This window comes from Geotrypetes seraphini, chromosome 4 (genome assembly GCF_902459505.1).
Source record: "Geotrypetes seraphini chromosome 4, aGeoSer1.1, whole genome shotgun sequence".
Taxonomy (NCBI): domain Eukaryota; kingdom Metazoa; phylum Chordata; class Amphibia; order Gymnophiona; family Dermophiidae; genus Geotrypetes; species Geotrypetes seraphini.
The window spans coordinates 185,652,913-185,676,716 of record NC_047087.1 but is presented as its reverse complement, the minus strand read 5'-3'; the positions used below and the strand labels follow the sequence as shown (position 1 = coordinate 185,676,716).

General features: G+C 45.8%; 1 protein-coding gene across 4 annotated transcripts in view; it reads right to left on the bottom strand.

Annotated features, from left to right (window-relative positions):
• Positions 1–23,804, bottom strand: part of SEC31B (SEC31 homolog B, COPII coat complex component) — a 205,175-nt gene that overhangs the window by 91,469 nt on the left and 89,902 nt on the right. For all 4 annotated transcript variants that reach the window (XM_033940950.1, XM_033940949.1, XM_033940948.1 and 1 more), the window contains 4 exons: positions 15,672–15,764; positions 10,257–10,350; positions 9,812–9,990; positions 4,251–4,377 (listed from right to left, as the gene is read on the bottom strand). In XM_033940950.1, the coding sequence (XP_033796841.1) occupies positions 4,251–4,377; positions 9,812–9,990; positions 10,257–10,350; positions 15,672–15,764 (493 nt within the window). The remainder of the gene's footprint in view (positions 1–4,250; positions 4,378–9,811; positions 9,991–10,256; positions 10,351–15,671; positions 15,765–23,804) is intronic.

Sequence of the window (23,804 nt, the reverse complement as noted above, 5' to 3'; positions counted from 1 at the left end):
TAACCATGAACTTACGCAGCTGAAACAGAGATGACAAGCAATGGTGGAAAGATTGTTGTTTCCGGTGAGGAAGGTATTTCTCAAAGGAAGCCATGGTGGTAAGGAGATGTTTAAGGTAGAAAGAAAAATGAAAGCCATAATTTCCAGCTCTATTTGCCAACATTGCATTTTGGTAGAGCCTCTTACCAAATTTGTCCATGGCTTTACCCTCTCTGCCAGGAGGTACAGAAGCATATACACTGGCTCCCGAAGATTTTTTAAGGGTGGATTCGACAAGTAAAGATTCATGTGGAAGTTGCGGTTTGTCGAACCCAGGAATGGGAATTACTTTATATAGAGAGTCTAACTTACGTGGGGCCCCTGGAACCGTTAAGGGAGTCTCTAAATTCTTGTAAAAAGTCTCCCTCAAGATGTCGTGAAGAGGGAGCTTCAAAAATTCCTTTGGAGGTTGGTCAAAGTCCAGGGCATCCAAAAAAGCTTTAGACTTTTTGGACTCAGCCTCCAAAGGAATGGACAGAGAATCACACATATCTTTCAGGAAACTGGAGAAAGATGAAGTGTCATGCTTAGAGGACGGGTCATGTACAGCAGACTCCTCCTCATCTGAGGAACATTCTCCTTCAGAGAGAAAGGGTTCTTCTGAATCTCCCCACAGATCAGGATCCCTGACATGGGGAGAACGGTCCCGAGATTCTGGGGTAGATGGTTCTACATGCCGGGTTTTGCGCACCGATTTAACCGATCTCATCGATACCGACCCAGGCGATGTAATCGGTGGCACCGGAGCCGAAGTCTGCACCGACTGATGTTGAGCTCTCGGCTCCGGCGCAAGGACTGGCATCGATACCGATGAGGTGGAGTAAATCGGTACCGAGGGAGTGGATACCGACAGTATAGGTTGTTCCACTATCGGTACCGGCTCAGTACGGACCGGTACCGGAAGGTTCGGTGCCAGGATAGCTGGAAGGAGCTGTTGTAATTGCTCCTTGAGCTGTGCCTGGAGAATGGCCGTAATACGGTCATCAAGGGATGGCACCGGTACCGCTTTTTTCTTCTGCGGTACCTGCGGTGCCGCTCGACGCCCTGGAGATGAGGAGCCCGATGTCGAGGGACCCACCTCGATAGGAGCAGAGCGCTTCCGCTGGCGCCTCACAGTCGGCAGGATTGGACTCACTGCACTCGAGACCGGAGGACGCTCCAGCGGGGAAGGCTTCTTAGCCGGCTTACCTGCATGTTGGGATGCCGGCGCGGTGTCTCGCGGCGTCGAAGAAGAGGGTGCCGACTGAACTGGTGCCGAAGTCGGAGTCGATGGAACGGGATCGGACATCTCGGCACCGAACAGTAATCGCTGTTGTATTTGGCGATTTTTTAATGTTCGTTTTTTAAGTGTGGCACAGCGGGTGCAGGTGGAGGCCTGATGCTCAGGACCCAAACACTGTAAGCACCAGTTGTGTGGGTCCGTGAGAGATATGGGCCGAGCACACCGCTGGCACTTTTTAAAACCTGGCTGAGGGGGCATGAACGTGAAGACCGCTTCAGCCAAATCGAAGGCCGAGGCTTCGATGGTGGCAGAAGGCCCTGCAGGGGAAAAGCCAAATTGAATCAAAAAAAAAAAAGTAGATTTTTTTTTTTTTTTTTTTACAAAAAATCAAAGAAAAAAGAAACAGGCAAAAGCCAAAAAGGTTTACGCGAGCGGGAAGGCAAGTCAAAAAAATTTTCAACAGCCGTTGAAAAAACGCGTCTTCTTAGCTCCGCGGAAACTAAGAAACTGGGGACCGCGCGCCTCTGTCGGGCGGGAAGGCACTCGCGCGTGCGCGGTGCGGCATGCCAGAACTTTCCAAGTTCTTAGAGTGCAATCACTCTAAAATTGTCCGTACCGGGGCTCCGTCGGTGCCGTCACCCATCAGTCAAGAATATGCTGCCTGCTTGTCCTGGGATAATGCCCACTCCCTCCTGGCACCAGACCCTTCTTCCCTACCAAACTTAAATATGGCAGGAGGGATGCCCACTCCCTCCTGCCAGCGGAGGCCACCCTCATCGACCTCCCCTCCTCCCTGATACCTTTAAGACGGAAGCAGGAGGGGCGCTTATTGTGGGTCATTGGGAAGGGCTGGTTGTTTTTTTTATTGGGCAGATATTTTGCCTTTGAAATACATGCAAAATATCTGCCATTGCAAAAAAAAAAAAAAAAAAACCAAAAACACAACCCCCCCCCCCCAGGTAGACTTGTCGATAACACAATTACTGACAGGTCTACAGCAATCGGGTTTTAGAATCGGTAAAACACGATGCTAAATAGCCAAGCGATGTAAGTGAATCAATTGCTTGGCTATTTTGCATGTGGTTTTACTAATTTGCATGGCCGTATTGGAAAATGGGCGATCAAGGGGAAAAACATGCGGTGGGCCGTTTAGTGAATCGGGTCGATTAGCAGGTTTAGCGACGATCGCTGGCTTTAGTGAATCTAGCCCAAAGGCCAGATTGTAAAGAATTTAGGAATACATTCACCTAACCACAACGCATATACTTGTATTTATTGATTTCCCTTTAGATTTACTTTTAAATTGTGATTTATGAAGCAGTTACGTTTATTATATTATCCAATCTGTCTTGGGCATTTGATAAAATGTTGAAAATACTAATCTTTAGAGAAAAATTAAAAGAAGATAATTATACTTTCTCCTAAAGAATTCCATTTGTATGTGTATATTAGAGAATGACACGGTGGCTATTACCAGCCAAAACAGTGGAGAGAAAAGAGGTGGTCGCCATGGGTATGGGGAGAAGGCCATTCACCGCCCCATAGAGCGGTGAATGGCCTTGTTTCCCGCAGTGAAGGGAGGGAACGATCGCGCTCCCTCCCTCCATACTGATAGCTGCCAATACCGCCCAAGCATCTCCCTCCCTCCATATTGCTGCCGCCTGAGCCCGATCGCCGCCACTGCCGCATGATCATCTCCCTCCCTGCTCCTTACTTTCGCGGCAGGCAATTTCAAAATGTGTTTCCTACCAGCAGTCAGAGTGTTGAAATCGCATGCAGCTGCCGTAAAGGTCATCTCTGATGCAACCGGAAGTTGCATCAGAGACGACCTTACCTGCAGCCACATGTGATTTCAACGCTCCAGCTGCTGGTAGGAAGTAGGAAACACATTTAGAAATTGCCTGCTGCGAAGGTAAGGGGAAGGGAGGGAGAAAGGGAGGAAAGGTGGGGGTGGAGAAAAACAGATGCAGGAGGGAACTGGGGAAGGTGGGGTAGAGAGGAACGGACGCCGAAGGGAACTGGGAAAAGTGGGCTAGAGAGGAACAGATGCTGAAGGGAACTGGGGAAGGTGGGCTAGAGAGGAACAGACCCTGAAGGGAAGGTGGGCTAGAGAGGAACAGACGCTGAAGGGAACTGGGGAAGGTGGGGTGGAGAGGAACAGATGCTGAATGGAAATGGGGAAGAGAGAAATTCCAGACTATGGGGAGAACGGAGGGAAGAAGATGGGTGCCAGACCAATTTGGGGGGGGAGGTGAAGGGAGAGGCAAAGTAACAGAGCAAATGGAAGACGCAGAGAGAAAATAGACAGTGGATGGAAGGAATTGAATGAGAAGATGAAGAAAGCGGAAACCACACAACAGAGGTATAAAAAAAATTTTCTATTTATTTATTTCCTTTTTTTTTTTTTTTTTGCTTTAGGATAAAGTAGTATATTAGTTGTGTTGATAAAAATTTATAAACAAAGCCCTGCCAGCTGAACATCTTTTTCTCTAGTTCAGCAGCCAGAACTTCGATTTATAAGGAAAGAATAAGCTAAATATTGCAGTACTGAGGCTTGTATGGATACTGCGGGGACGGGGATGGGGCGGGAACAGTGGTCGTGGGGACGGGGTGGGGACAGGGACGTGGTCGCGGGGATGGGGCACAAATTTTTTCCCCGTGTCATTCTCTAGTGTATATCACTAAAAAGAGCTCCTTTTACAAAGCCGCGCTAGGGCCTTAATGCACGGAATAGCGTGCGCTAGATTGCTGCACGCGCTAGCCGCTACCGCCTCCTTTTGAGCAGGTGGTAGATTTCCGGCTAAGCGCGCCAATCCGGTGCGTGCGATAAAACCGCTAGCGCGGCTTTGTAAAAGGACCCCTAAGAGTTAGTGTACTTGAGAATATTTGCCTCAAATAAAAAAAAATAATAGGATATTTAAATAGAGTTTAGAATAGAATGCACAATAACATGTTTGAGGGGAAAGTACAGAGTTGAACCTCATCATACCACTGAATTTGGCATATTCGTCTGGTTTCGAGTAGGTCAGTAGGATGGCCAGAGCTTCCTTCCAATTCATTAAGTTACAATTGAGCACTATTTCTTTCCATTTGTGCTGAACCACTGAAGAAAGAAGCTGCAGTAAAAGGGAAACAAAACTTCAGTTCTATAATGGGAATCCAGAACCATACAACTTTGAATCTATGTACAAACATATGAGTACAATATAATCCGATATACGAGATGCATAACAAAACATACAAATACAAAATGCTAAATAGGAAAAAACATAGGACAAACTTAGGGCTATAGTTTCTAAAATCAAAATGCACACACAAATTTAGCACAAATATCTCTAATAAAAATATGAATAAAAATACAGCCATGTACAAATGGATTACACTAATATTTACAGAGAAAATAAATAAAAATTCATACTGGTGAACAAATGACTGTGGCAAATGTACAGACAATGGATCCATCTCAATTAGAGAATTTCCTAAAAGATAAACCTTTACTTGAGAAATTTTGAGATTGATGATAAAGGATTCTATCAAACTGAGCTAGCAGTTTGTAGCGCGCTGAGCCGCGTTGATTGGCCCGCACTGCACTTTAAGTAATTTTTGACATGATGTGCAGCATATATCTACTTGAAAAGAATGGAATCTACAAGTAAACAAATATGCATCATGAATATTCCTATGTTGTGAATGCTAATAGTGCTGCAGAGACACATAGGAGGACTGGATGTGATCTGATATAAAATAACTAATCTTGATTTGTGCATTTATTGAAAAGGTGTCTGTTTGGCCACTGAGTGTCAGAATAAAAAATCTAGTTGCCTTAAAAAAATATACGTACAGCTAGCTTTGCACATAGACTAACATTGTGGGCTGATGACAAACCAAACCTTGGTCTAAAAGAAAATGTGTAAAACCATTCTAAAATTGCAAACTTAAATGGTTGTAACATAAAAAAAACTTTAACAGATGACTCCATCTAATTGTAAATTACAACGTCTATACAGATGTACTAAGACAATGTCTTGATACTAAACAAGTGAAAGCACAGGCTGGTGCAATTTTTCACAATCCTCTTGCGATTTAACAACTTTAAACAACTTTGTGTCATCAGCAAAATTTAATTATCTCACTAGTTATGCCTATCTCTAGGCCATTGTTAAATATGTTAAAAACACAGCACTCCCAGCACAGACCCCTGGGGAACCCCACTATTTATGACTACTGAATACCGTATTTTCGCGGATATAACGCGCGCGTTATACGTGATTTTACGTACCGCGCATACCCCTCGCGCGTTATATGCCTGAGCGCGGTATAGAAAAGTTTTTAAACATAGTTCCCACCCCGCCCGACGCCCGATTCACCCCCCCAGCAGGACCGCTCGCACCCCCACCCCGAACGACCGCTCGCACGCGCTCCCACCCGCACCCGCATCCACGATCGGAGCAAGAGGGAGCCCAAGCCCTCTTGCCCGGCCGACTCCCCGACGTCCGATACATCCCCCCCCCCCCGGCAGGACCACTCGCACCCCCACCCCGAAGGACCGCCGACTTCCCGACAATATCGGGCCAGGAGGGAGCCCAAACCCTCCTGGCCACGGCGACCCCCAACCCCCACCCCGCACTACATTACGGGCAGGAGGGATCCCAGGCCCTCCTGCCCTCGACGCAAACCCCCTCCCCCCAACGACCGCCCCCCCCCAAGAACCTCCGCCCGTCCCCCAGCCGACCCGCGACCCCCCTGGCCGACCCCCACGACACCCCCCCCCGCCTTCCCCGTACCTTTGTGTAGTTGGGCCAGAAGGGAGCCCAAACCCTCCTGGCCACGACGACCCCCTAACCCCACCCCGCACTACATTACGGGCAGGAGGGATCCCAGGCCCTCCTGCCCTCGACGCAAACCCCCCTCCCTCCAACGACCGCCCGCCCCCAAGAACCTCCGACCGCCCCCCCAGCCGACCCGCGACCCCCCTGGCCGACCCCCACGACCCCCCCACCCCCCTTCCCCGTACCTTTGGAAGTTGGCCGGACAGACGGGAGCCAAACCCGCCTGTCCGGCAGGCAGCCAACGAAGAAATGAGGCCGGATTGGCCCATCCGTCCTAAAGCTCCGCCTACTGGTGGGGCCTAAGGCGCGTGGGCCAATCAGAATAGGCCCTGGAGCCTTAGGTCCCACCTGGGGGCGCGGCCTGAGACACATGGTCGGGTTTGGCCCATGTGCCTCAGGCCGCGCCCCCAGGTGGGACCTAAGGCTCCAGGGCCTATTCTGATTGGCCCACGCGCCTTAGGCCCCACCAGTAGGCGGAGCTTTAGGACGGATGGGCCAATCCGGCCTCATTCCTTCGTTGGCTGCCTGCCGGACAGGCGGGTTTGGCTCCCGTCTGTCCGGCCAACTTCCAAAGGTACGGGGAAGGGGGGTGGGGGGGGGTCGTGGGGGTCGGCCAGGGGGGTCGCGGGTCGGCTGGGGGACGGGCGGAGGTTCTTGGGGGGGGGCGGTCGGTGGGGGGGGGGGGGTTGCGGCGAGGGCAGGAGGGCCTGGGATCCCTCCTGCCCGTAATGTAGTGCGGGGTGGGGTTAGGGGGTCGCCGTGGCCAGGAGGGTTTGGGCTCCCTCCTGGCCCGATATTGTTGGGGAGTCGGCGGTCCTTCGGGGTGAGGGTGCGAGTGGTCCTGCCGGGGGGGGGGATGTATCGGACGTCGGGGGGGGGGCATCAGGCTTTCAGAATGGGGACAGACCTTCAAGGGGGACAGGACTTCAAGGGGGGACAGTGCACGGAAAGTCAGGGGGGGTGAACGGAGAGTCGGGACAGCGCACGGAAAGTCAGGGCAGTGCACGGAAGTCAGGGGGGTGAACGGAGAGTCGGGACAGCGCACGGAAAGTCAGGGCGGGCGAAAGGAGCGTCGGGCATCATGCGCGTTATATGCCTGAGCGCGGTATAGAAAAGTTTTGGTACATATCATCGTGATTTCTGCGCGCTATACCCCTGTGCGCGTTTTACACAGGTGCGCGTTATATCCGCGAAAATACGGTACTCCCATTCGATGAATCATTCAATAATTTTCAATAAAGCATCAAAATGATAACCCTCACTTTCATCTGCTGTCCTCTGTTCTAGGTTGTATGCTTAATATTTATTTTCAAGGTTACCAATAAATGACAGTCTTTGGGTGACCAAGGATAGGAGAAAAAAAGTCTCAAATCCCCTTATGCCACCAGTGTGTAACCTATGCAGGCTACACTTGAAAGGGAAGCTACTTCATCAGCTTAAAAAAATAAAACAAGCCCTATTTTAACATCGTCTGTGCATGGAGATTCAAAACATTCAGTGCATCCAAAACATTGATAACTGACAGTTCAACTCGCACAGATATAAAATGGCAAACTTATCTTTTTGTAGTTTTTCATCTTCGATGTGTCTCTAGTCCCCTGCCAATGTTTAAGGCTAGTGGCAAATGCTAGTGTGAGCGCTAGGAACAAACGCCAATAGTGCAATTGAGTCCTTGGCCCTGACACAGCTTCCCAGCTAATCCAGCTAACCCAGGACACACCAAACTAGTCTGATTTTCAAGATATCCATTATGAACATCCATGAGATAGATTTGAATTCAAATCTATCACGTATATTCATTATGGATATCCTGGCTTGGTGTGTCCTGAGGACTGGGTTGAGAACCCCTGCTCTAACCTAATGTAAAGGACTTTCATAAGAACATAAGAATAGCCTAACTGGGTCAGACCAAAGGTCCATCAAGCCCAGTAGCCCGTTCTCATGGTGGCCAATCCAGGTCACTAGTACCTGGCCAAAACCCAAAGAGTAGCAACATTCCATGCTACCGATCCAGGGCAAGCAGTGGCTTTCTCAACAACAGACTATGGACTTTTCTTCCAGGATATTGTCCAAACCCTTCTTAAAACCAGCTATGCTATCCGCTCTTACCACAACCTTTGGCAATGTGTTCCAGAGCTTAACTATTCCCTGCCCTCACTTTAGTGTGGAGAGGGCCAATGTATATCTGCATTACAGATATGACTAAATCCCTTAAGGCAAGAAACCACAAACTAAAAATTTTAAAACTGGCCTGAAAATTTGACTATTTAAACAATCTGTTAATGTCTCAATTTAATACGTGTGTTTGTAATTTCAGTTTTTTGGAGTTCGGGTGGGTATTCATAGAGAATAAACCTCATATATCTATGGTTCATGTATGTCTAATCAGGAATTTATTGCGATTCTCATTTCGCCTTCCCTTTGTGATTTATTGTTGAATGTTTTTATAAACTGCCTTGATTTTATTTTGCGAAAGATAGTATAATAAATAAGACTACATAAACACAAGCAATCGGTCAGATTAAATGAGCCTATAGAACTAAAACACACACACTGACTTGGCCCTGTGGCTGAAATAGCAGGGAACAGCAAACCTTTCTAGGCCTGGAGAGTGTGTAAGGAAGCAAATTGTTGGTATGTGCAAACATGAAGAAAATAATAAACATTTTTATATGTAAAAAGAAGTATGTAGCAAGCAGATGGCCAGAAAAACTGTGAATGAGCAATGAGGGTGAAAAAAAATATGTGAGTCTTTGTTGGACTATTAATGGAATACAGATAATAAAAATTGAATTAAACTATAACTAGAATCTGCAGGTAGAAATCTAAATTTTGCCCCCTCCCTTTATATCCTGGGAATGTTGGCTGAGCCCAGGCTTTCTGGCTTTGTTCTCTGTTGCTTTCTCATTTTGCTCTCCGAACTATTTAGTTAAATTTTAGAGTTAAAAGCTTTGCTTATTTGATATTCTCTCCTTACAATAATTATATAGGATTGGATTGTTTGAAGTATGCATGCTTGGGGCCCCCAACATGTGTGCATGTGTTTAGAAAATATTTTTGGCAGCATTCAAACAGGGTTGCTCTCAAATGTAAAAAGGGTGTGTGCAAGAATTTGGCAGAGACCTGTCTTATCTTTGCTACATAGACATGACTGCTGGTTTTCTGTAAGGAGCCCTGTATGCTGTGCTGTGGCACAGGCAGAAAATGCAGGATGAATTTTGATGTTGAATTTCAGGGTATACTATATTGTGACCCTTTGATTATACAACAATAACCCAATAAAATATAAACATTTAAGTTTTAATGAGTTAAGCAAGAATGCTGTTATTTAAATTATAAAGTAAACTTATGCTTTTTGACCAATTGGGTGAAGCTTGGGAAATGATGTCATACAGTATATAAGAAGATGAAGCCAGAATAAAGTTGAGAACTCTGGACAGACAGTTCCATAGTAATACTCTCTACGAGACTTCTTTGCACAACTATATCATGGGATTTTTATTAAAAGGCTGCATTTGTAATTAATTGGCTTTTGATAGATATTGAAAAAATATTTTTGATTAGAAATACATATATTTGAACAAACTTTTGATTTGGGGTATTTTTGTTGGGCAGGGGCTGTAGCCTCCCTTGCTCAACACACATACACAAACAGATGAACGTTACACAGATACACATGAATGTAAATACATAAAGACAAATGAAAAAAAAAACAACTTACTGAGGTTATCCTGTTTTTCTGTTTGGCAAAGTATCGCAGCTGAGTTTGTGCCAGGAGCTTCTCCCCTCCAGCAATAGCAAGGATAATGGCATCTGCAAAGCGGCCACTATTCAAGCACAGTTCTACAGCTCCCTTAAAATCTCCAATCAGAAGCGCCTGACTGATTAGGCCATCTGTATCTAGAGTTCCAGGCAGGAGAAAAGACAAATTGAAATATAAATTCAAACTATATTCTGTTATCACAGAAGCTTTGCAACTCACTTCTTGGCATTGTTTATTGCATATTTTGTCATATAAAACCACATATGTTCAGTCCAGAAAACATGACTGTATTAGGAATATTGTAACCTGAACAAATATGTAGTATCAATTCTAGAATATTTTAATTAAAAAACTTTTTTTTAAACACACAAATCTTGCTAATTTCGTTTTACAAACAATATACCTGTTGTGATGGGGATCTCAAATTTGGCTGTATTTTGTGGAAGGCAGCTGAAAAACTCTGAAGAAGATACCAGTCCTGTAAAGCAATCTGATCCCTGTATAAATGGAAAAGTTAAAAGTTAGAGTGATTCACAGTAATGAATCTTATGATGTAAGATCCAACATGTCATAGGATTCTTAGAGGCAAAGCAAAACATTCTTGTCTTTTATAATTGGTCTGTAGAGACAGAGAACAGATCATAGCATAAATTGTAGTTGTTTATTATTTATTAGACATGCTTGCTATACCACATTTTCTGGTAGACAGGTCAAAGCAGTTTACACACTAAGAGCTGGATTCTGTATAGGATGTCCAGTCTCAGAAGCTGATGGGCGTCCTATATAGAATCGGGCCTAAGGCCGCCTAAAATAAACACGATTCTGTAAACCGACGTCCATGTTACAGACGCCAGTTAGGGAATCGGGTTATTGTGGATGCGGCCGCCAGTCCCCCCACCCCTCACCGAACGAACACGGCAGGAGGGATTCCCAATCCCTCCTGCCCAAAACACCCCCACCCCCCTGAAGATTGCCAGCAGGAGGATGCCCAATTCCTCCTGCTGGAACAACCCCATCCCCCTTGTAGATCGCCAGCATGAGGGTGCCCAATCCCTCCTACCGGAACCCCCCACCCCCACCAAACCCGAAAGGAGAGTGCCCAATCCCTCCTACCAGAACCCCCTAAACAAAACTGGCAGGAGGGTGCTCATAGGAGGAGACTTAGGCACCTAGGCCAAGTAGGTCTTAGGCCCTTCCTCGGTACATCCTACAATGCACCAGGAAGGGGCAGGCCAGCTTCATTTCGATGGAAGTGGGCCTGCTGGACGGCCGGTGGGAAGACCCAGCTGGCCAACCATCATTAAAGGTTAGCGGGGGTGTCTGGGAGGGTGGGGTGGTTAGGGGGGGGGAAACAGGACCCCTGGCCGCCTGAAGATAAGCCTTGTACAAGGCTAAAACAAAATCAGGGGAAAAACTCCCTGGCGGCCCAATGGGACTCACTGTCAAAGTAGAGGACCCAGCAGAAACCTGCCCCTGTCTCTCCAATACAGGGGGAAGGTCATCTGAGGCTGCAGACAAAATGGAGGCGCTTCCCACCAAAAACAGAGCAAAGCCCGCTGAGAAAAACACCCCTGAGGCCTGTAGCGGCTGAGAAGCCTGAACCCCCTCCAGTTGATAAAGCAGGCAAGCCAGCAGCAGCAGTAAGGGAGACCCCAGAAGTAGAGAATGGCAAGGGGAAAAAATATGTCCCCGTCTCCGCCCCATCCCCGCAAACTCGGTCCCTGTCCCCACCTTGCCCCCGGCCCACAAACCATCTGATCCCATTCACACAAGCCTCAAATAGTTTCATACTGAACACAGCTACTTTATCCTAAAGCAAAAAAGAAATAGAAATTTTTTTTCTACCTTTGTTGTCTGGTTTCTGCTTTCCTCATCATCTCGTCATTCTCTTCCTTCCATCTACCGTCTGCCTTCTCTCTGCCTCTTCCTTATGGCATCTGCTCTATTTCTATGCCTCTACCAGAAACTGTCTCTCTCCCTTCCACCTCCCCCCCCCCCCGCAATAGGTCTGGCACCCGTCTTCTTCCCTCTGGCATCTCTGTCTTCTTCCCTTCAATCTTTCCCTCCCTCCCTCAGGTGGTTTTTAGCATCTCTCTCCTCCTGTCCTCCCTTCAGATCTGGTATCTGTCTCCTCCCCCACCCCCAATACTCTGGTATCTCTCGCTCCCTTTTCTTTTCTTCCTTCATAATTTGTTTTCTACCTCTTGTGTACTTACTTTCCAGTCTTCAATTTCCTTTCATTGTGTCTACCTACAGCCTGCCACCTCTTTCCCTCATCACTTCCAGTATCTCACTAAATCTATCCTCTTACCCCAATGCGGCATGTGCTCTTTTTCTTTGTCCCCTCCTTCCATCCAGTATGTGCTCCACTCTCTCTCCTCCCCACTTCCCTTCAGCATCTGTTCCACTCTCTCTCCTCCCCACTTTCCTTTAGAGTCTTCTCCCCTCTCTCCTACCCACTAACATGAACCTTCTCCCCTCTCTCCTACCCACTAACATGCATCTGATCCTCCCTCCCTTCCACCCTCTCCACTTCCTTCAAGCGTGTTCCCCTCTCTCTCTCCTACCCATTTCCATGCAGCGTGTTCCCCTCTCTCTCTTCTACCCATTTCCATGCAGCGTGTTCCCCTCTCTCTCCTCTATCCATTTCCATGAAGCATCTGTTCCTCTATCCCCTCACCTTCTCTCTCCACTTCCCTTCAGCAACCTTCGCATAGTCCAGCAGCCCCCTCCCTCCCTCATAATCACCGTAGTCCGGGCATATCCCTCCTCCCTTCCCCTCACCTCCTTGATGATTTCCATTTTTTTGTCTCCCAGCTGTCCGAGCCTTTCATCAAGTCGCGTGCGGCTGCCCGAGCCTTCTTCTCTGAATTAACAAACGGATGGACAAAGGGGACCCCACAGACATCGTATACTTAAGACTTCTAAAAAGCCTTTAACAAGGTACCCCATGAACGCCTACTTCGGAAACTGAAGAACCATGAGGTGGAAGGAGACGTACACTGGTTGGTGGCTAGGAAGCAGAGGGTAGGAGTGAAGGGCCACTACTCGGACTGGAGGAGGGTCACGAGTGGTATTCCACAATGGTCAGTGCTTGGACCGCTGCTATTCAATGTATTTATAAATGATCTAGAAACAGGGACGAAGTGCGAAGTAATAAAATTTGCAGACGACACCAAACTATTTAATGGGGTAGGACTAAAGAGGACTGCGAAGATTTACAAAAGGGACCTGAACAAACTACAGGAGTGGGCGACAAGATGGCAGATGAAGTTCAATGTAGAGAAATATAAAGTCTTGCACGTAGGAAACAGAAACCCGAGGTACAACTACACGATGGGAGAGCTGGTAATGGGTGAAAGTAGCCTAGAAAAGGACTTAGGGGTACTGGTAGACAATACAATGAAACCATCGGCACAGTGCGCAGCAGCCTCTAAGAAGGAGAACAGAATGCTAGTATTATCAAGAAAGGTATTACAACCAGAACGAAGGAAGTTATCTTGCTGTTGTATCAGACGATGGTGCGCTCACATCTGAGTACTGCGTCCAATATTGGTTGCCGTACCTTAAGAAGGACATGGCGATACTCGAGAGGGTTCAGAAAAGAGCGATGAGATTGATAAAAGATATGGAAAACCTTTCCTATGCTGAAAGATTGGAGAAACTTTTCTCTGGAAAAGCAGAGGCTTAGAGGTGTCATGATAGAGACTTACAAGATCATGAAGGGCATAGAGAAAGTAGAGAGGGACAGATTCTTCAAACCTTCGAAGACTACAAGAACGAGAGGGCATTCGGATAAATTAAAAGGGGACAGATTCAGAACCAATGCTAGGAAGTTCTTCTTCACCCAGAGGGTGGTGGACACCTGGAATGCGCTTCCAAAGGGTGTGGTAGGACAGAGTATGGTATTGGGTTTCAAGAAAGGATTTGAACCAGAACGAAGGAAGTTATCTTGCTGTTGTATCAGGCAATGGTGCGCTCGCATCTGAGTACTGCGTCCAATATTGGTTGCCGTATCTTAAGAAGGACATGGCGATTCTCGAGAGGGTTCAGAAAAGAGCGATGAGATTGATAAAAGGTATGGAAAACCTTTCCTATGCTGAAAGATTGGATAAACTTTTCTCTGGAAAAGCAGAGGCTTAGAGGTGACATGATAGAGACTTACAAGATCATGAAGGGCATAGAGAAAGTAGAGAGGGACAGATACTTCAAACCTTCGAAGACTACAAAAACGAGAGGGCATTCGGATAAATTAAAAGGGGACAGATTCAGAACCAATGCTAGGAAGTTCTTCACCCAGAGGGTGGTGGACACCTGGAATGCGCTTCCAAAGGGTGTGGTAGGACAGAGTACGGTATTGGGTTTCAAGAAAGGATTTGAGGAAAAGGGGAGGAAAAGGGGATTGAAGGGTATAGATAGGAGGATTAATATGCAGGTCCTGGACCTGATGGGCCACCGTGTGAGCGGGCTGCTGGGCATGATGGACCTCTGGTCTGACCCAGCAGAAGTACTGCTTATGTTCCTGTTTCCGGTTGCATCAGAGGAGAAGTTTCAAGCAGCCAGGTGCGATTAGCTAAAAGGCTCGTGGCGCTGGGAGACAAGAAAAATGAAAATTGCCACAAAGGTGAGGGGAAGGGAGAGAGGGAGATGCCCGGACGGCGGCTATTAGAAGGAGCACCAAGCACATTCTCTCACTTAACTGCAGAGACAAGGCCATTCACCGCTCCACGGGGCAGTGACTTGCCTTGTCCTCGTACCTGCAGCAATCACTATTTTTCTCTCCCCATTTCAGCGGGTTACCCGTGGGTAACAGCCACCATGCCATTCTCTACCCAGAAGCATCAATGGTAAGGGAAACCTTATTTCCCTGACCATCGGCGGCTGGGAGAATCCTTGTCTGGGCGGCGAGGGAAGCCCGGGCTTCCCCGCTGCCAGCGTGTGAGGCGGTCACGAAGGGGATCCCTGGATGCTACCACTCAAAGCCGATGAGGATTCCCCTTTGCAACGGCTGGCACACTGCGAGCACAGGCCGGCCGCATCAACCTCACATCTGGAGCACAATGAGCACTTTTTCCCTTTAAAAAAGTGCTCATTGCGCAATACGCGACCTAGCTAAAAGAAAAGTGCCAGCTAACAATATTAAATCAATTATAGACAATTGAAGGCTCTCTTCAGACTGGCACTGCCTCAGGATTTTTTTTCCCTGTCAAGATAGACTCCACTGGCTCTCTAAGCCATATGCCTTGCTGGTATAAGCAGCAAGGCTTACAGCTGAGGCACCTCTAGAAAAAGTTTGGGGAGGTGGAAGAAATGGGGAGATGGACTCAACTCGGGACCCGTCGAATGCAAAACCCCTGAGGTCGGACTGACCCCCGAAAGGCTCCCTCCAAGCTCAGTCAGGCATCAGACAGGGACAAGAAGGCCACTAAACAACTTCCAACAGCCCTGCACTAACCAAGGGAAGACTGGCAACAGCTTACCACACCTGCTTGAGACTGAGAAGAGACTGGTTATGTTAAGGGGAAGCACAGCTACTTGTATTACAGCCAAAAGGTTTTATCTCAGTCTCCGCCTGCTGGTCAAGGTGAGCTATTACCCATCAGTGAACTGTACCAGTCTGGAGAAGTGCTAAAGAAGTTGGATATTTTTTTGCTTTGTTTATTAGGATTAAGTTACTGACCGTTTTTTTTTCTTAAAATTCACCCAAGTACATATTATTGCATAGCATGTATGACTATTATTATTACTACTAATTTATTACCCTCTTCAGAAACTGCAGTTTACATCCAGAGACAAAAAATAAGAGGGAAATCCATACCTGTCCAGATACTGAGTGAATGTGATGGCCCAGGTCACCTACTTCCAATGGTAAATCTTTACCCAAGGTATTTTCACCCAAAAGTGAGGAGATCTAAGACAGAGGAGACACTGGGTACTTCAGTTAGTGCTAGGAAAGAGGCAGATGTAAGTTTTCATGTTTCTTCTTTTGCTTAAAGGGTTTGCAATGCCTGAGTCTAAAGTTCTTTAAGGAACCTAGCTTCTATCAAATATGCATGCGATATTAACTTTTCTTCTGTCATATTTTGTGCACTTGATGTAAAATATGAAAATGAATAAAGAATATTTTTTAAAAAAAAACTTTTCTTCTGTCTTTTTAGCCTCATTTATTACTTTCTAATTCTTATGTGCCTTTTCACCTGATAACTATCATGCACACCCTCTACTCCAATTCATTAAAAACTAATCTGTAGTTGAATGACTTATTTCCAAAACTTACTAAGCCCATTTTTGACAGAAAAATATAAACTATAATTTCATATGAACAAAGGATATTATCTATCAAAACAATTAATTGCTAAGATCAAAAGTGTGTCTGTTCTTCACCTGCAGCTAAGTTAAATTAAGATTCATTTCCATTTTATTGATGCAACTAAAATGGCAGGTTTTTGAAATAAGTCTTTGAATTGCTGATTTCTGGTGACACCAATATAAACTGTCTGCTGATCGAACATGTAATACTTCTTGTACTAGTGTGAAGGATATTTCAAAGCTCTATAGCAGTTTTTCTCAACAAGCGGTATGCAGACCCTTGGAGGTACATGAGCCGCTTGCTGGGGGGTATGTGGCACTGGCCACCAAGGATACTGCCTGCCCATCCGCTGAAGCCGCCAGTGAGGATCCCTCCTTCCAGCCTGTCAGAAGAATGCCTTCTGGCACTTGTTGGGGGAGGGGGAGGGACACACAGGCAGCGGTTCACATGCTGCATGTAGTTGAACCGTAAACCTTCTCTCCGACATCATAGCTGATGTCAGAGGGAAGGCTTGTGAGTGAGCAACATGCAGCATGTAAACCCCTGCCTACGTATCCCCCCAACAAGTTTTGCTGAAGAAAGAAGAAGCGAGCGTGGCTCAAACAAGGGGACATGATCTGGGACAAATAGAGAAAGGGGGGGAGGAGCATGTTGGGACATGGGAGGAAAGCTATCTAAGCATGTGTGGTCCTGCACATGACTAGAACTGAAGTTGTTTAGTTTATCATAAGCTAAGCTTTAGACAGTAAAATTGTGAAGAATAACTCCTAAGACAAAGAAAAGTGGGTTGTATGGCAAACTACATTGCTGCTTTCAGAGAGCACCTACTAAAAAGGTATGTCTGGCAGCACTATGACACATACAGATTTTGATAAAGTTCCTCACGAGAGGCTCCTGTCATGGGATAGGTGGCAAAGTTCAGTTGTGGATTAGGAATTGGTTATTGGATGGAAAACAGAGGGTATGGTTAAATGGTCATTTTTCTCAATGGAGGAGAGAAAACAGTGGAGTGATGCAGGGGTCTGTACTAGAGAGTTGCGTGGGGACAGAAATCCCACCCATCTCCGCCAAGATCCTCTCCGTCCCCACCCGTCCCCGTCAGGATCATCTCCGTCCCCACCCGTCCCCATAAAAAGCAGCAATTACTTCTGACAGGATCATCAATTCCAGTTTCTTTTGTGTTTGCGCTGCTGTTTTCCTTGTGGAATCTCTTTGGTGGAACCCTTTTTTTGTTTTCTGTTCAGGTAATTAACTTATAAATCCCCTCTTTTACTATGGCTAACGTGTCCATTATATTATATGGACGAACCCTGCTTCCAAAGCCTTCCATCCCCGAAGGAGTCCCATTGGCTAGAGGGGGGTCCCAGTGGGAGTCCTGTGGGCCAGAGGGGGGTCCTGTGGGTTAGGGGGGGATTCCCGCGGGACCCCCACGGGAATCTCGGGATTCCTGCGATCCCCGTTCCCGTGCAGACCTCTAGTCTGTACTAGGACTGGTGCTATTTAACTTATTTATAAATGATCTGGAAATTGAATGACAAGTGAGGTGAATAATTTGCAGATGACACTAAACTGTTCAAAGTTGTTAAACACATGCGGATTGTGAAAAATTGCAGGCAGACCTTAGGAAATTGGAAGACTGGCCATTCAAATGGCAGATGAAATTTAATGTGGACAAATGCGAAGAATAACCTGAATCACAGTTACTGGATGCTAGGGTCCACCTTGGAGATTAGCGGCCAAGAAAAGAATCTGGGTATCATCGTAGACAATACAATGAAACCTTCCACCTAATGTGCGACGGCAGCCAAAAAAGCAAACAGGATACTAGGAATTATGAAAAAAGGGATAGTTAACAAGACTATGAATGTTATAATGCCCCTGTATCGCTCCATGGTGCCCCTGTATCGCTCTATGATGCAACCTCACCTGGAGTACTGCGTTCAATTCTGCGTGGAGAAACCTCATTAGAAAAATTTAAAAGCACATTAAAATGCCACCTGTACAAAGATGCATTTGAGTCATAGATAGGATAATTCATCTATCATTAATCCCAGGCTCAAATACCTAATTTTAACCAGACCTTATGTATAGGTCACGATCTTCCCCTATCCTCTTTTTTAGGCTTAGCCATATTTTTAAAACATTCATCATCCTCCTGATGTTGGTTTTTTCCCTAAATATACTCTTACTTTCTTTAAATATTGTAGTTCATTCCTCTTCTCTTTTGTATCGTTAATTACTTGTGTACATACATTGTATGTTTATTTGTATAAATTGTTTTCTATTTGTCTCCTAATTTTAAATTGTCATACGCATTGAAGTATTTGATATTGCGTGTACAACAAACTTTTAATAAACTTGAAACTTGGTCTCCTTATCTCAAGAAAGATATAGTGGCGCTAGAAAAGGTTCAAAGAGCGACCAAGATGATAAAGGGGATGGAACTCCTCTTGTATGAGGAAAGACTAAAACAGTTAGGGCTCTTCAGCTTGGAAAAGAGACGGCTGAGGGGAGATATGATTGAAGTCTACAAAATCCTGAGTGGAGTAGAATGGGTACAAGTGGATCGATTTTTCACTCCATCAAAAATTGCAAAGACTAGGGGACACTCAATGAAGTTACAGGGAAATAAATACTTTTAAAAACAATAGGAGGAAACTTTTTTTCACTCAGAAATAGTTAAGCTCTGGAATACATTGCCAGAGGTCGTGGTAAGAACAGCTTTGGACAAGTTCTTGGTGGAAAAGTCTATAGTCTGTTATTGAGAAAGACATGGGGGAAGCCACTGCTTGCCCTGGATTGGTAACATGGAATATTGCCACTCCTTGGGTTTTGGCCAGGTACTACCGTGTTTCCCCGATGATAAGGCAGGGCCATCAAATAAGACAGCCCCCCCTTTTTAGAAAAAAATGTAAAATAAGGCACCCCCCCACAAATAAGCCACCCACCGATACCTGCGCTTACCCGAATCGGGTGGTACGGTGGGTGACTCCGTGTGGTCCCTCCGTCTATCGTATTTGCCTCCATGGCTGCGTGCCGCGCCTCGTCATGAAGTGAAGAGGAGGAAGTGACAGGACTGCAGCGCGCGCACGTGACTCCGCGTAAGGAAACACAGGCAGCTTCCCTCATCCCTCCCTAACGGAGACTGCAGGAGTTTGTTCACGGCCAGAACATCCAATACAGGTAATAAAATTCTGTTTTTTTTTCAACAATAACTGTGTACTGCAGTCTTCTTCATGGGTAAATAAGGCATCCCCCCGAAAATAAGCCCTAGAGCATATTTTGGCCTTTCAAAAAAAATAAGACAGTGTCTTACCATCGGGGAAACAGGGTAGTGACCTGGATTGGTCACCATGAGAACGGGCTACTGGGCTTGATCAACCATTGGTCTGACCCAGTAAGGCTATTCTTATGTTCTTATATAGAATGATTGACAACAGGTACATATCAATTAAAACACAAACTTCCTGCAAAAGGTAATACATTTTTTCCATGCCTTTGGGCCCTTATACTGGCATGCATTAACAGTTAATGCTGGAATTAGCATATGCTGTTAATGGAGGATCTAGGCTCTTGGCGAGTACTAATTCCGATGAAATGGGGCCGAAATGAGTGTGGACCGCCTTGCAGTTAATACACAATTTACCATGCATTAACTTCTAGAAGGCTATGAGGAGTGCAAATTGTATCAGGTGAACTTTATAACCAGATATATAGAAAGTACTCAAGTACAGTCAAACCTTGGTTTGCAAGTAACGCAGTTTGTGTGTTTTGCAAGACAAACAAAACATTCGCAAATCTTGCCTTGCAAACCGAGTGTTGACTCGATATGTGAGGCATCGCCCCCGAGAACAGGCATCGCTCCCCCCCCCCCCCGGCCTGAACCCTTACCTCGATTGGGCACCTGCACGCAGCACCAACCCACAGGACTTGCCAGTGCCCAAAGAGCCTGCTGCTGATTCTGCTGGGCCTTGAGCATCTGCACATGCTCAAGGCCTTCTGGCTCTCACTCTCTCCAAGATTGTAATGAGATTCTCAGTGTCTCCAAGAATCTCATTAGAATCTCGGAGAGAGCGGGAGCCAGAAGGCCTTGAGCATGCGCAGATGCTCAAGGCCCAGCAGAATCAGCAGCAAGTGTCAGGCTCTTTGAGCACCAGCACGTCCTGTGGGTTGGTGCTGTGTGCCTCTGCCCGATCGTAGTAAGTATTTGGGCGGGCGATGCCGTGTATGTGGTGTAGTGGGGTGGAAGCACGCCAGTAGCCTTGGGGGGGGGTCTTTTTTGGGATGTGGAATGAATCGCCCGTGTTTCCATTGCTTTCTATAGGGAAATGTGCTTTGATATATGAACACTTTGGTTTACGAGCATGCTTCTGGAACGAATTATGCTCTCAAACCAAGATTCCACTGGAGTTTTACTTCTAAGCATTTGCCCTCATTCCAGATGGAAAATGGCCTTTATCTGAACTCCTCAAAAGTTACTAAGTTACAATTACTTCAGAATACTATGGCGTGGATGATTTTTAGATATACTAAATATGAAAGAGTATCCCCCTTGTTAACACAGTAACATTGTAAATGATGGCAGAAAAAGACTCATGGCCCATCTACTCTGCTCAATAAGGTGACCAGAGCCTTGCCCACCACTTTGTAGGCCCAGGTCACCCATGTTTAAGCGCTGGCTGTGAAGTCACCACCATGACAACCATGATGGGGATGATAAGCTGAATACTGTCAGCAATACACCACACACCAGTAAAGATGTCTTCCCTTCTTCCTAAGCTGTGAGAATAAAATGTTTAACACACTGAAGTTATCGAACATCCACCCATCTCTTGTCACATGCAGGACACAGAACCGTAAAAGCCTGTCCAGCATTGGGCTCTGTTCTCCATGGTGGATTTGGCCACTCTTGTCTCTCACTAGCCATCCTGGGTCAGACCAATGATCCATCTACCCCAATATCCTGTTTTCACAGTAACTAATCTAGGCCACCCTACCTTGTAGAAATCCAAATAGTAACAACATTCCATGCTGCTTCCCTCTGTCTGTCTCAACAGCAGGCTATAGACATTTCCTCCAGGAACTTGTCCAGACCTTTTTTAAACCCAGCAACATTAACTACCCAGCAACGAGTTCCGGAGCTTAATTATTCTTTGAGTGAAAAATATTTTCTCTTATTGGTTTTAAAAGTATTTCCATGTAACTTCTTTGTAATTTTTGATAAGAGTAAACACAAAAAGAATTAAAAAAAAAAATTGATTCACTTGTACCCGTTCTACGCCACTTAGGATTTTGTAGACTTCTAACATATCTTCCCTCAGCTATCTATCAGAGTCCTAATCTTTTTAGCCAGAAATAAAAACATCTTTGCTTACCCAAAGATTACAGGCTGCAGATACAAATCCTTCTTGGACAGAACCTTTAAGTTCCAAGCGAACAGACAACAAATTTGGCTGAAAAACCACATAAACGAACCCAATACGACTTATAGTGCATTCCGCAAATCGATCAAAACCGCCCTATTCGCAAAATTCATTGACTAAAACAGCCCCCTCCCTCACTAGGACTCCCCTCCCCAACAAACGCCTTTCTCTCTCTCAAGAAGCCCCTCTTTTTCTGATCTCCTCTACCCTTAGGACTCCATCTGATGGATGTCCTAAATCTCTCAGATACTCTTTGCCCACAGATCTCCAATTTAACACGCAACTTTCCCATCCAGACTATCGTACTGCATTAAGACTCCTTGTACGGTATTATATTTAGACTTTTATATGCTATTGTATTTAGACTCACTGTATTCTATACTATTGTATTTAGACTGTATTATATGTTATTGTATTTAGACTCACTATATTGTATCGTAAGTCGATCTATGACACCGTATTGTATTAAGATTTTTGCTATTCGCTGAATGTCCAGCCTTCTTATAATGTAAACCGCCTAGAAGTCGCCTGACTATGGCGGTATAGAAAAATAAAGTTATTATTATTATTATTATTATTATTATATGAGAGATGTTCCATCCCCTTTATCATCTTGTTCACTCTTTCTTGAACCGTTTCCAATTCCGCTATATCTTTTCTTAAATATGGCAATTAGAAATGAACACAATATTCAAGGTGAGGCTGCACCATGGAGCGATACAGAGGGATAATATATTTTATCTTACTTATGAACCCTTTCTTAATAATTCCACATTAAATTACATCTGCCATTTGGATGCTGTCTTCCAATTTACTAAGGTTTTCCTGCAAGTTTTCACAGACCACATATGTTTTAATAACTCTGAACAGTTTAGCATCATATGCAAATTTAATCACATTTCTTGTTGTTCCAATTTACAGCACTCAACTTCAAAAAAGGGAATTATGACGGCATGAGGAAAATGGTGGGAAAGAAACTCAACGGCAGCGCGAGGAAGATGGAGTCTGTAGAAAAAGCCTGGTCCCTACTCAAGGGCACAGTGCAAGAGGCACAGAACCTGTACATCCCCAGATTCAGGAAGGGGTGCAAAAAAAAAAAACCGAACCAAAAAACCAGCGTGGATAACAACTGCAGTGAAAAAAGCGATAAGTGACAAGAAAGCATCGTTCAAAAAATGGAAAAAGGACTAAACAAAGGACAACCAAAAGGAGCACAAAGAACACCAAAGGGAGTGTCACCGTGTAGTTAGGAAAGCTAAAAGAGAATATGAGGAGAGACTGGCGGGGGAAGCAACAAACTTCAAATCGTTCTTCAGATATGTGAAGGGGAAGCAACCGGCAAGGGAAGAAGTGGGGCCATTGGATGATGGAGACAAAAAAGGAGTGGTAAAGGAGGAAAAAGAGATAGCTGACAGGTTAAATAAGTTCTTCACGTCAGTCTTCACGAGGGAGGACACATCCAATATTCCGGAACCGGAGGACATCGTAAATGGGGATCGGGATGAAAAGCTGGTCCAACTAGAGGTAAGCCAAGAGGATGTCCTCAGGCAGATAGACAGACTAAAGAGCGACAAATCGCCAGGTCCGGACGGCATTCACCCAAGGGTACTCAAGGAACTAAGGAATGAAATAGCAGAGCCACTTCGCCAAATATGTAACCTATCCTTAAAAACTGGAGAGATCCCGGAGGATTGGAAAATTGCAAATGTCACGCCCATCTTCAGGAAGGATTCAAGGGGGGACCCGGGAAACTACAGGCCGGTGAGCTTGACCTCGGTCCCGGGAAAGATGATGGAAGCACTGATTAAGGACAGTATCTGTGAACACATAGAAAACAATGGACAGCTAAAGTCGAGCCAGCACGGCTTCTGCAAGGGTAGGTCATGCCTCACAAACTTATTGCACTTCTTTGAGTGGGTAAACAGCCAGGTGGATGAAGGAGAATCCATTGACATCATTTACCTTGACTTTCAAAAAGCCTTCGACAAGGTACCGCACGAAAGACTGCTTAAAAAGCTGTGGAAACAAGGGGTGCAAGGGGAGGTCCACCGATGGATCAAAAACTGGCTGGCAGACAGGAAACAGAGGGTTGGAGTAAAGGGACATTACTCAGACTGGCATTGGGTCACGAGCGGAGTTCCGCAGGGGTCGGTGCTGGGACCGCTCCTGTTCAATATATTTATTAATGACCTGGAGGCGGGAACAAATTGCGAAGTTA